This window comes from Rattus norvegicus, chromosome 3 (assembly GCF_036323735.1).
Source record: "Rattus norvegicus strain BN/NHsdMcwi chromosome 3, GRCr8, whole genome shotgun sequence".
NCBI lineage: Eukaryota > Metazoa > Chordata > Mammalia > Rodentia > Muridae > Rattus > Rattus norvegicus.
Window position 1 is genome coordinate 118,502,643 of NC_086021.1, and position 13,942 is coordinate 118,516,584.

At 34.7% G+C, this 13,942-nt stretch overlaps 2 protein-coding genes across 2 annotated transcripts; both read left to right on the plus strand.

Annotated features, from left to right (window-relative positions):
• Positions 1-7,120: 7,120 nt before the first annotated feature.
• On the plus strand, positions 7,121-8,059 carry Or4g7 (olfactory receptor family 4 subfamily G member 7). Its single transcript, NM_001000369.1, has one exon. The coding sequence runs from the start codon at positions 7,121-7,123 to the stop codon at positions 8,057-8,059; it is 939 nt and encodes a 312-aa protein (NP_001000369.1).
• A 1,881-nt stretch (positions 8,060-9,940) lies between these two features.
• On the plus strand, positions 9,941-13,835 carry Or4f4b (olfactory receptor family 4 subfamily F member 4B). The gene is made up of 2 exons (XM_575198.5): positions 9,941-10,063; positions 12,864-13,835. The coding sequence occupies exons 1-2, from the start codon at positions 9,941-9,943 to the stop codon at positions 13,833-13,835; spliced, it is 1,095 nt and encodes a 364-aa protein (XP_575198.5).
• The last annotated feature ends 107 nt before the right edge of the window (positions 13,836-13,942 follow it).

Below are 13,942 nucleotides of genomic sequence, written 5' to 3' on the forward strand. Positions count from 1 at the left end.
CCAAACAAGACATGTAGTCAGGGGAACAGGATCCACTAACTGTTCCTAGGTTACCATCCTAGGAACAGCCCCTGCTCCAGTTGTTAGGGGACCTGCATGAAGACCAAGATGTACGTCTGCTACATATGTGCAGGATACCTAGATCCAACCCATGCATGCTTTTTGGTTGGTGCTTCGGTTTCTGGGAGCCCTAAGGGTCTAGGTTAGTTGACTGTTAGTCTTCTTGTCGTGTTCCTATGTCTTTAGGTTCCTCAAACTTCCCCTCCCTTCTTCCACAAGCCTCCCATAGCTCTGTCTAAAGACTGACTGTGAGTCTCAGCATCTGCTTTGGTCAGTTGCTGAGTTGATACTCTTAGAAGATGCTTATGCTAGGCTCTTGTCTACAAGCATAACAGAGTATCATCGATAGTGCCAGAGATAGATTCTTGCCCATGTGATGGGAGTCAAGTTGGGCCAGTCCTTCCCTCAGTCTTTGCCCTATTTTTGTCCGTGTATGTCTGATAGCAGGACAAATTTGTGGTCAAAGTTTTCTGAGTGGACTTGTTCCTTCACTGGGAGTCCTGCCTGGTTACCAAGGTGTCCATTTCAGGCTCTATATTCCCAACTACTGGACTCCTGGGAACCTCCCCCAATCTCTAACATGTTCCAGAGTCCAGCAATTTAATGTTCCCCCTCCCACTGATGACTTTCTGTTCACTTTCCTGTGTCACTTGTAAACACAAGCAGAGCTTTCATTCTTTCAATGAAACCTCAGTGAGATCAGATTCTGACTACATAAATGACAAGGCCCATTGAGACTGTACTCATGGCTTTATTAATATAGTGTTGAATGATGGTCTACTTCTCAGGTATCCAGACACTTCTTTCAAGTAATTCAAAATAACTATCTATATCTTCTATAATTTCTAAACAAATTGACCAAATGACTTACAAATTTTATTTATAATTGATCAACTCAAATAATAAAGTAATGATTTTCAAATATACCTGTACCCTCTGGTTTTGCAGAACATTTAAGCTTCCTTGGGCAAACATTTGTCAAAATGAAATAATAGGAATTTATATATTATTCCTTATTGACAAATGAAGTATATTTTTAGATAAAGAGATTTAGATAACTTCAAATTTGATATATGAATCCAGAGTATAAGTACAGATATATACTTTTGGAATATTCTTATTCCCCTTCAAGCAATTTATACAATAAGATTATTACTCCTGAAGGAGGTTTTTGTACAGTATCTAATACATTACTCAGAATCTTGTTATTTTTCCCTCTTAGATAACCATTCTTTTTACAGCTTTGTTTTCTCTCTTGGGAAACCAGTAGCTCATCATTCAATTCCCAACAGAAACTATTACCGAGCTGGGTATTGGCCACCTCCACAGCACCAATGGGTCACTCTCCTGAGCAATTAATTAGCTTCTTTGCCACTATAAAATATACATATACCTTTATTTTCAGGGCTATTGCTTACAGAAATGAAGAATAATGTACTTAAATTTTCATTCTCTTCAATGTGTACCTGCTGTTACTTAAGAGAAGGTAAGGGGTGGTTTATACTTAAAACCTGCCCATCATAGTTGTTTTCATCTTGCTAACCCTCTAAACTCCCATCTGTAAAATAGTATGTCAGACAAGTCACCTTTGACAAATATTTTTGTCCTTGTATTTTACAATATCACACTATCATTTTGAGATTTCACTTAAATTTATTGCTTTATATAACTAATCTCATACCCATAACTTTTTGATATTTTTTAAATTGGCTTAGTTGGTATGAAGATTTTTCAAGATACATGTGTTTTTGCTTTTTGTAGCTCTCAGATAATTGTACACTTCATTTTCAACTATGCCAATCAGATGTCTGGTCTCAGATATTTCATGCATATTTAAATTAAAGATAACATTATAACTTAAAACAGAAAATAATCTCAAGCCCTGTCTTCCCATGCTATGGAGTAATTACCATTTTTTTATTTGTTCGTTTCGGGTTTTTTTTGGGGGGGGCAGTGAATAACTGAAGGATTATGTTGAGACTTAGATATATTCTAGCCCATAGTAAGGGATTCTGCAGAAATGCATTCGGTAAGAGTTCTTTTTATTACAGCTGTTCAAATATTAGTCAAAGTGTTTGAAAAAAGAAAAAGAAAATTTGGCAGAGCCCAACAAGGGAGCAAGGTAGCGAGAGAACTATTCATTTAGGAAGCAGGATATATACTTTGAAGTCAAACTGAATATAAACAATCCTTTCAATAGAGTAAAGTGGTCCTAATATGTATATATATAAATATATAACTATATAAATTTATATATATTGTATATATAAAAATAACGGTTGCTCCTAATCATTTGTAGAGTAATATCGAAAACTAGCACACTAGAATTTAGGGTATCTGTCATATAATCTGGACTTCTGAATGCTTTGCTATTGATGTACTGTTAAACACTAGGCTGTTTGATGTAGTATTAGGTGTTAAATATGCTCTCTCACAGTTATTCCATATTTTCTTGTAAATCTATTATTCTGTTAGCAAGATTTGTTTAATACATGTTTATATTTCTGGTTTGAAATAGTACCTATTCCTAGACCTTGATTAATAGACAAATTTTAAGTCACCACCAGGAAAGTCACCAACACTGTGGGGATTAGGCTCTTGATGAACTCCTAGGAGCTTTGTGCCATTACCAACAGTTCTGAAGGAAAAGAAATGAAGCACTATATTTTGCTTTTGTTTTGATTTTCATCTTTTGGAAAAAAACTGGGAAGTTGTTTCTTTGTATTTTTATTGTTTTTGCACATAAACTGTTTGGGAACGTGTGGATTTAATAACAGTATACAATAATAATAACCAAAGATGTTTGTAAGAGAATACGATCATCCTCATTTATTTAAAATCTAATGCTTTATAATTAGCACAAATAGAAAACAACAGATATAAAGGTGTATTAAATTAATTCCACTATACTTTTGGGGGAAATATAATTTTGATTTTCCAGTTGAACAATGTTATAGTTATTTTTATAAGTATTTTGTGAAATATTTTGTTGACGCTTTCCCATGTGTTCCAGGTATAACTTTATGTAGGTATTCCTATATTGGAGAGAAAATAAAAACAGTTTCCTGTACTTCTTCCCCCCCCCCCCGGACTTCTAAGCTTTACTTTATCCTCATTAAAAACTATAAATATTAGAGCCACGATAAACAAACTCTGCCTGAACGATAAAGGTTTGTTTTAATCAATGACTTCTTAACCTTTTAGAAGATGACTTTTCTGTAAGTCAGCTGAGGAACCCCCAAAACTATCAAGCATACAGTTCATCTCTTCATATTTCACTGTAGCATCCAATCATACACATTCTTATTTTCTTTATATTCTCTTGACAGCAGTAGTTATTTACTCCACAGCTACTCTATTGCTTTCCAGCCTTCCAGTAAACATACGCAGTAACAGTGCATGAAAATTCTGGGAGCCCAGAAAGTTGGGAGTTCTTGATACACACGTTCCTTTTTAAATCATAATGGGCAATGCAAAGCTATACAGTGAATCGCCTTCTGACCATCACTTGGTTATCATTGTTTCTGCATCATGATCCTTTTGTTTTTTATCTATCACCGCTTTTCTGTCTTTCCACCACATCTTTTTTCTTCCTTTGTGTGTCTCTTCTTCTGCCTGTTTGTCAAAAAACAGCCTATTGATGACAATATAACATTCTTTATGTATCAACTAGTTCTGAATTTTTTAAATGTAGAAATCACATGTTAAAAATTAAATACTATCAATAACAAAATAATGCTATAAATGAAAACATTTTATCTTCTAATAAATAACTTTCATAGAGTTTAGGGTCTTGTTCTTTAAAAATATACATCTCACTGGCCTACAAGACAAATACCATTTCAACAGCCTTAATTAAATAGTATTATGATTTCTAAATCTACCAATGTAATTCATGATTTAATTATTAATTGGTCTGTGGTTAATTTTATGAGCTAAATTGTGGAATTTATTTTATCTTGCCTTAAATATGGAAAGTCTCACTATAAGTGCTACAAATGATTCTTATACTTCAAGGTTATGTTTTCATTGGCATAGTTGAGTTTAGTAAGTCACCAACCACAATCTTCTTAGCACAGTACCGAACATTGCCAAGAAACAGTCAAATGATGATTTTTATTAACATTATAATATACTTCTCATATTTGACCCCACTTCACAAATATTTTCAAATGTCACCTAGAAAACTGGGCAATGTAAATATAGGTTAGAAGTCCAGGAACAAAATTGTGATTACATTAATATCAAAAAATGATTTTGAAACATATAGTACAATAACCAAAAACTTGAATGGGTATTCAAGACATTTTATATGGAATAACACAGGAAATATTGGAGAAATCGAAAGTTAACCAAAATTGCTGCATATTGTAGAATAGGAAAGGAATCCAAATAATTAGGCTCCAGATTCATACCAAAGTATTATCTCTTTTTGTCCCATCTCATTATGCTTCTCTGTATTTGAGCATTCATTATATCTTTTTTAAAAAATTGTCTCTATCAATAATTGTTAAGCAGGGACAAAACCAATAGACATTATAACATGGATGATAGAAAGCCTCAGTCTTCCACAAAGAATTGCAAGCAACTAAGGAATGCTGAGAGTAGGGGAAAGAGCACACTAATTGGTTATCCAATACTGACTACTCATCCCTGAAATCATACATGCAAATCACATTGTATACATTGATTAACTTATTATCCCAGTCCACACCATTACTCTTGCTCACACTGAGCCTGTCGAGGTCACAAAGACAACTGTTTTCCTTACAGTTACTTTATTATTATAAGAACTCATTCAGAATGATCATCCCTGGTTAACACAAAGCAGGGAACATGCTTTGTCACTGCCTGAGTAGACTTCCCTAAAACGTTTTCATCTTTGGGTAGCTTTACACCAAGCCCAATGTTAAAGTATCTTTTATTCACCTAGTAAAATTGTCATTGTGGAAATTTACTGCCTCTGTCTTCTAACTGAGGTCTAGTCCTGGAAGCTTCTAGCCTTTGTACAAGCTTATCTATGCGCAGAATGTTTCCAGCCTCTGAAAGTTACTAGTGAATAAGCTCACCCTCTATAGCTCTTTTTGAACTGACTGACCGGCCAACTTGGCTGTTCTGTCTCAAAACTCCCCAACCTGACTGATTTAATCTGGCTTTTCTTAGACTTTACTGAATTGTTCTGCTTGACCTAAAACTAATTCTGCCAATGTGCTCTAATTCTGTCTCCTTTTCATTCTCATTCTATCGTTACCTGTGTCTAGCTTGTTCTTTCTCTGCAACCTGTCTCTGTACAACTGTCCTGGCAAAAACTGCTCTCTCTTCTCTCTTTGCAAGTATCTCTCTTAAGTATCCTCTTTTCTCTCTGTTCTCATAAGAGTTGGGCATATCTCATTCTGTCAAATCTTTCTCTGATTTTTCACTTTGTCTGCCACTTAATTAGACATCAGTTTTGGATGGATACTTCCTCCAACAAAATTAATTTACCTTTGTTTTGGATTCTAACTGTACTAGGGGAGTGTCTTTGATAACCTGTCATCTCTTTAAGTCCCTAGATAACTTGATATTTGCGGGAAAAATAGGTATGGACATAATGCACATTGAAAGATTACTTAAATCCAAAAATAGAATTATAAGCTCTGAAACCTGAAATGTTATCATTGCAACTGGAAATGATGGGCTATGCTAATTACTTTTCATCAATATTTTAAATAACAATTTTAATACTGTTGTAAGGTCCATCATCAAGTTTTGTTTCATTATTATAGCCAACTGTGTGTATTTGGTATATTTATTCCTAATGGCTCTCATTTAAACTGCCTTAAAGCCTTACTTACAACTTTCAATAAAGTATTAAGAGCATTTGTGACCAGAGCTATCTGTACATGTAGTATTTCTCATGAAAATAAACATAAAATTCCTGATATATCAGTTAAGGTTTAAAATATCTTTCCTCTCGTGAATTTTAAATAAACCCATTTCCAAAGCTTCTGCTCCCTGATTTGTGTGAAGTATTGTCCACTCTGAATTGTTTGATAATAATGATAAATTTTGCTAATTATAATCATAATTTTTCTAATTTAACAAGAGTAATATTTTCCTCATAATTCATTGATTTCTAACACACACACATACAAATAGATAATTACATTTCTCAGTTCTCTATATCATTGTTCACTTTGCCTGATAGACTTTTAGTATCAATCATGTATAGCTTAATCATTTTAATATTATAAAGATATCAGTTTAATTGTCTCTAAAGCATTGAAGTTTACCCACAGGATACGGCATGAGTTAATCTGTGACAAGCACGTATAGGAAATAATTCTTGATTTCTTTGTTCCTCTTTTTGTTTTATCTTTGTTTCTTTCTTTGTTCACTCCTTCCTCATTTTTCTTCTTTTCTTTGTTATTCCCGTTTCTTTCTTGTTGTACAAAGAATCAAACCCCATCCGTACTAGTAGAGCACTTTATCAGAGTCACTCGTCAGCTGGCATAAGTAAGAAATAAGTTGCTTAAACTGTTCTGACGCACCTTCCATTCCAATGCTTGATATTTGCTTAATTTTTTATTTTTAGATTACAGTTTTAAAATAATCTTTTTTAAGTTTTGAAAACAGTATTTATGTACTTACAGAGTCTTTTAATTCTCTGGAATACTGTATTCATTTAATATTGTTCCCAATATCTCTTTTTATTTCATCTGAATTTCTTGAATTTATTTAATCCATTTTATTCTATTACATAAATTGTCCCAAAAGTTTATGTTTTATCAATCAATATAATTTAATGCAGAATATCATTCTGAGTAGAGCTCTTTTAAAACTCCACAAATCTCTCGTACTCTGGGTTTCTTATATTTTATAAATAGTTTGGCACCAAATAAGAAATACTTATTACTAATAGAAATTGTTTGATTAAACAAATGTTTTGTTTACTGCCTAGCAATATCTCTGGTACAGTGTCCTATTTTAAATTACTAACATTTAATCTTAATTTAGATGCTTAAAATAATTCATCTTGTTTTTTAGGATTTTTTCCACATCTTCCCTACTTTCTGATCCAATGGACCAAGTGAATGCTTCTATTGTAACTGAATTTCTTTTGCTGGGACTTGCACAATCGTTTGGAACACAGATTTTCTTTGGCCTCCTCTTCTCCTTATTTTATGTGGGGATTCTTTTTGGAAACCTCTTCATTGTGTTCATAGTGATTTTTGATTCTCACTTACACTCGCCCATGTATATTCTACTGGCCAACCTTTCACTCATCGACCTGGGCCTTTCATCTACAACAATTCCTAGGACAATATCTGATATTTTTACTGGTTGTAAAGTCATTTCTTTCCACAGCTGCATGATACAAATGTTCTTCATCCATGTGATGGGTGGAGTTGAGATGGTGCTGCTCATAGCCATGGCATATGACAGGTATATAGCAATCTGCAAGCCTCTTCATTACCTGATGATCATGAATCCTAAAACGTGTATAATTTTGGTAGTAGCTGCTTGGGTCATAGGCATGATTCATGCAGTGTCTCAGTTTATGTTTGTCATAAATTTACCCTTCTGTGCTCCCTATAATGTAGGAAGCTTTTATTGTGATTTTCCAAGGGTCATTAAACTTGCATGCATGGATACTTATAAACTGGAATTTGTGGTCTCTGCCAACAGTGGCTTCATTTCTATGTGTACCTTCTTTTTCTTGATTACATCATACATTTTCATCCTGGTCAATGTACGACAACATTCTTCAACTGATTTATCCAAAGCATTCTTCACCTTATCAGCTCACATCACTGTAGTAGTTTTGTTTTTCATACCATGCATGTTTCTCTATGTTTGGCCTTTTCCAACTAAGTCACTTGATAATTTCTTTGCTATTGTTGACTTTGTTCTCACTCCTATCTTAAATCCTACTATCTATACTTTAAGGAATAAAGATATGAGGTTGGCCATCAGAAGGCTAAGTAGACAGGTTTTAAGTTCTAATGAATTCACATAGTAAATTTCATTAATAAAAATACAGAAAATGTGATAAATTATCAATATTAACACTACAGTATAAAAACATTATTTTATAGCGTTTAGAAACTAGGGAACGCACCTACCAAAGAGTTTCAATTAAGATGGAGTTACAGTAACTTCTGATGGTTACAAAACAAAAGTGTTTCCCAGTCAACATAACTAAATTTTTATTGGTTTTATATTTTTGGATTGTATTGAACTATTTGTATTATATTTAAGTTATTAGAATCATCAATTAATGTGCAAACTTTAATGTTGTTTTGTTTGTACAAATAAATGTGCATATGTGTATACAAAGTACCTTTATTAGTATCTGTATGCAGATAATACAACACTAGTTATTAATATATATTTCTTATGGAAATTATGTGGATCCAATGGGTAAAATATAGGCTAATGTAAACCAATAATTTTGGTTTAAGACATATAAGTAGGATAATCATCATTTATCTGTTTTTCAATGAAATGTATGATGTCATTTTCAGCATAGATTTAGTATACTTTTATCATACAATACCTGTGTATGTCCCTCCTATATAATAGCATGACTTTTTTTCCCTGGTAATCTTCCTCAAAAAGTTTCTGATTAACAGAAAAGAGACATCTGCAAGTTAAAGTATTTCAGGAGACTTAATGTCTACAGCTGTACCACCAAGATCTGAAGAGCTTATTTAATATGCTCGCTCCCAACTGTGGTGCTCAGAAAGAAGAATGTGCTTGAATCCTTCAGAAGAAACCAGAAACACATGGTGGTCAAGAAGCATAACTTGAGACAAGTCTTGAAATTGTTTCTTAGATATGATTTAGAAGCTTCACTGTTTATCTCAGATCATTTAATGTCTTCGTGGTAATTAAAGCTTAAAAGATACCAAACTTGAATGAACTGAAATTTTTAAATTCATCAGGAAATTTTTGATTTGTTCTTCACATACTGACTATCAATATCTTTGAACTATTTTCTTGATAACATTGAAATTTTATCATTCAGTGCCTGATTTATTTGTATAGATTTTAATTTTGTAAATTACTTTATTCGTTTACAATGGGATTGGCTTTGCAATCACTCTTAGATTGAGTGAGATGGTAAACTTATCCAGTGATCCAAGAAACTGTAACAATGTTCATTACCTCAGGAATAAACTATGCTTCTCCCAAAGGCCAAGGGAAAAACCTAGGACAGTGAATCAGTCTGTCAATAAGCCTCAGACCATTTGTGGATTCTCCATGGGCTTCTGGTTACTTCATAAATGCTAACTTGTCATTAGCCAAGCAGTTTGCTCAGGAGGATAATTCAAATAAAAGTCAATCTCCTAGTAATGTTAATACTTTAAAGTGTGTTCAGAACGGACTCTGTACTGTTCTGTCTCTTAAGATTACTGCTGTCTCTTCAAGTTATGAAAGAGGTAAGTGGAATGAGAAAATTGACATTCATCAGGAGAAGCAACTACAGGTTAGAAATTTAATGCTTCTATGAGTAGAAACTCACTCTGCAGAACTAAATTTTGATTATTTTTTCTTCAGGAAAACAAATAAAAAATCCTGTAGGGTTGGATTACACACTTAGTTAACATGGTGAATATTAAAAAGGATAACCTATGTGTTCTATACCCAAATTTACTGGTTTAACATATTGTTTACTCTTTGTGATGTAGTTCTAATGAGTACTTCTTACAAAACAAAACAAAACAAAACAAAACAAATACTTAGTATTTCCTTGTCCCATGTCTTTTTTTTTCTTCTAATTAACCCAAGGGAAATTAGTTTTGAACATGTCTTTCACATAGAAGTTGTAAATAGTGTTAAAACTATGAAAATCCTGAGAAGTATTAATTGGATTATACTATTTCAAACCAGAAAAATGAAGGCACAGGAAGTTTTCTCAGTACATCCAGGATCAGGTGGTGCATTTGTGGTTAAACCTAAAGCTCTGATTCTCATCCCTATGAGTACAAAAATGTTTTCCTTTTACAAAAAGATCAAGGTAAAACATGATTATGAAGAGCACAATATTTTAATCATTTACTTCAAAACTAATATATTGAGAGTATTTTGTCTTTAATCATGCTGGGCCTGTGGTTGTGATAATAAAAGCAGCCTTAATGTGAGTGGATGTGTTTAGTATTATTGTAACACGGTATGACATGTTTTGTTTGTGTAATACTGAGGCCTGCCCCTTCTTAAAAACAAAGGAGAAAAGGATTTTAGGGAGAGGGCACAAAAGGAGGAAGAGGCTGTGTTCAGGATATAATACGGGAGAAAAGAATACATTTCTAAATAAGATGCAGAAGAACTCTTTAAATTTGAATGTAAACTTAATAATAGAATCATTATGTTCTTCTAAAACTTTTTAAAAGTTTCCTAGAGTCCCACATGAAATGAGGAAGTTCTGTTGGTAAAAAGGACCAATGATGAGAATACCATGTTATCATTTTCCTCTTAGCAATATAATTCTGCAGATGTGACCAATAATGTATCACAGAATTTTTCCCCTTAAAGATACAATTCTTTTTTTTTACAGTTTTTTTTTATTAACTTGAGTATTTCTTATATACATTTCGAGTGTTATTCCCTTTCCCGGTTTCCGGGCAAACATCCCCCTCCCCCCTCCCCTTCCTTATGGGTGTTCCCCTCCCCACCCTCCCCCCATTGCCGCCCTTCCCCCAACAGTCTAGTTCACTGGGGGTTCAGTCTTAGCAGGACCCAGGGCTTCCCCTTCCACTGGTGCTCTTACTAGGATATTCATTGCTACATATGAGGTCAGAGTCCAGGGTCAGTCCATGTATAGTCTTTAGGTAGTGGCTTAGTCCCTGGAAGCTCTGGTTGCTTGACATTGTTGTACTTTTGGGGTCGCGAGCCCCTTCAAGCTCTTCCAGTTCTTTCTCTGATTCCTTCAACGGGGGTCCTATTATCAGTTCAGTGGTTTGCTGCTGGCATTCGCCTCTGTATTTGCTGTATTCTGGCTGTGTCTCTCAGGAGCGATCTACATCCGGCTCCTGTCGGTCTGCACTTCTTTGCTTCATCCATCTTGTCTAATTGGGTGGCTGTATATGTATGGGCCACATGTGGGGCAGGCTCTGAATGGGTGTTCCTTCAGTCTCTGTTTTAATCTTTGCCTCTCCCTTCCCTGCCAAGGGTATTCTTTTTCCTCATTTAAAGGAGTGAAGATATAATTCTTAAATTCTTATTTTCCACTGTGGTAGATTTTGATATGCAGCAATGAGAAAACTGCTTGTCATATTCCTTGACACATTTTTCATTGAGATACAGTCTGGAATGTTTCCTTCTGTATCTTCTTAATTCTCAAGACGTTTGAAAATTTTGAAGCAAATAAACACCCACAACAACTATAATCTGCATCGTAAGAGTCTAAGGAAAAGCCATCATGAACAAATTTCGCCATAATGGATCTTACAAGATGAATCCGATACGATTCATCTTGATTGAGTACGATCAGAGTTGGATAATTATATTTATACTGGGTTAAGAAAGCATAACCAAAAGATATTTTATGAATTATTTTATAATGAGATCTGTCTTCATTCTGGAAAAATAGAACCACTAAATTTTCATAGAACTTGGTACATAGTAATTTGAAATATAACTAGGCAGGTGTAAAGAAACTGATCTGGACTATTGCAGAGAAAATTTCTAAGCACATTGAATTTTGGTTAAATAAATCACAAACAAATAATAAATAACAGCATTCTCTCAAGAAATAGACAAAAGAAGTCTCTATGTCTCCTAAAAGACATTACTCATTAAATCTTTCTCTGTCTATATTATAAATGTCTATTGTATAACCTTGTCATTTTAAGTCATATATTTTTACTTATTTTTGTCATTTTTATTTTTATTTTTAATTTCATGTTAGTAAATTTATTTTTTCTTAAAGACTTTCACATAAAATAATGTAAGGAATATTTTATATATTACAGTTTCTTTCTTTGCTTTGTTTTTTTTATTTTTTTTATTTTTTTTTATTAACTTGAGTATTTCTTATATACATTTCAAGTGTTATTCCCTTTCCTGGTTTCCGGGCAAACATCCCCTCCCCCCTCCCCTTCCTTATGGGTGTTCCCCTCCCAACCCTCCCCCCATCGCCGCCCTGCCCCCACAGTCTAGTTCACTGGGGGTTCAGTCTTAGCAGGACCCAGGGCTTCCCCTTCCACTGGTGCTCTTACTAGGATATTCATTGCTACCTATGAGGTCAGAGTCCAGGGTCAGTCCATGTATAGTCTTTAGGTAGTGGCTTAGTCCCTGGAAGCTCTGGTTGCTTGGCTTTGTTTTGTTTTTAAAATTCAGAGCTACAGAAAATAAATCTGTATCTGGTTCCTGTCAGTATGCACTTCTTAGCTTCATCCATTGTCAGGAGACAGGGCAGGAACTGGGCTTGGATGGAAAGTGGAACACCCTTATAGAAGGGGAGGGGGAGGGGTTAGGGGTCTTATGCTCAGGAAACCCGGAAAGGGAATAACATCTGAAATGTAAGTAAGAAATACCCAATAATAAAAGAGAGAGAGGATAAGAAGTGTAGGATGAGAGTACAGAGAGCAACACAGACAATACCATTGTGTGAGAAAGGGGTCTCGTACCAGGGATACATGGGAGGCTTGGATATCTGACTAAGAACCAAAGCAAAAACAGTGTAGTGCAAATTACGAGTTTTGAGTTTTACTTTGGGAGTTGTTAATCAATAGATCATAGCAAGTTCTTAATGAGTGAGGAGATGCTAGAATTTACATTTAACAACTCTGACTTTTATTTTTATTGTCTTCTCCAAGGCAAGTGCAGAACTTCTCTTCTGGAATGAATCAACATGGGAAACAAATCATTCTGTAGTGACTGAATTTATTTTAATTGGACTCTCCGACTCTCGGGAACTTCAGATTTTTCTGTTTGCATTCTTTTTTGTTTTCTATGTAGGAATTGTGTTTGGAAACGTTCTTATTGTCATAACTGTGAGCAATGACTCCCACCTCCACTTCCCTATGTACTTTTTGTTGGCCAACCTATCATTTATAGATTTGTGCGTATCCTCTGTCACAGCTCCAAAAACTATTGCTGATTTTTTCTACACACGCAAAGTGATCTCTGTCAAGGGCTGCTTTACACAGATATTCCTCCTTCACTTTTTTGGGGGCAGTGAGATGGTAACCCTTGTAGCCATGGCCTTTGATAGATATGTAGCAATTTGTAAGCCTCTAAGCTATACTACAATTATGTGTGGAAATGTGTGTGTGGGCATTGTGGTTACTGCATGGGGAATTGGCTTCTTACACTCAGTGAGCCAGTTGGCCTTTGCAGTGAGCTTACCCTTTTGTGGTCCCAATAAGGTTGATAGTTTTTATTGTGACCTGCCTAGAGTACTCAAACTTGCCTGTGCAGACACATATAGGTTAGACATCATGGTTATTGCGAACAGCGGTGTGCTCAGTGTGTGTTCCTTTGTTCTGCTAATCATCTCCTATGGTATCATTCTATTGACCATCCAGCGCCGCCCTTCTGATAGGTCATCTAAAGCTCTGTCTACACTGACTGCTCATATCACAGTAGTTCTTCTGTTTTTTGGACCTTGCATCTTTATTTATGCCTGGCCCTTTCCCATCAAATCATTAGATAAATTCCTTGCTGTGTTTTATTCTGTGGTCACCCCTCTCTTAAACCCTATTATATACACACTGAGGAACACAGAGATGAAAACTGCCATGCGACGCCTGAGACAATGGAATTTAAACTTTTGGGTGAAGTCTTAGGTCTCTGTAGCCTTGAGATTGAGATCATGAAAGAAGGAAGTTATTACATTATTTAGCAGACATTATGTCAACTTTAAAATTCCATTTTTACCTCACTTAGTAATTGT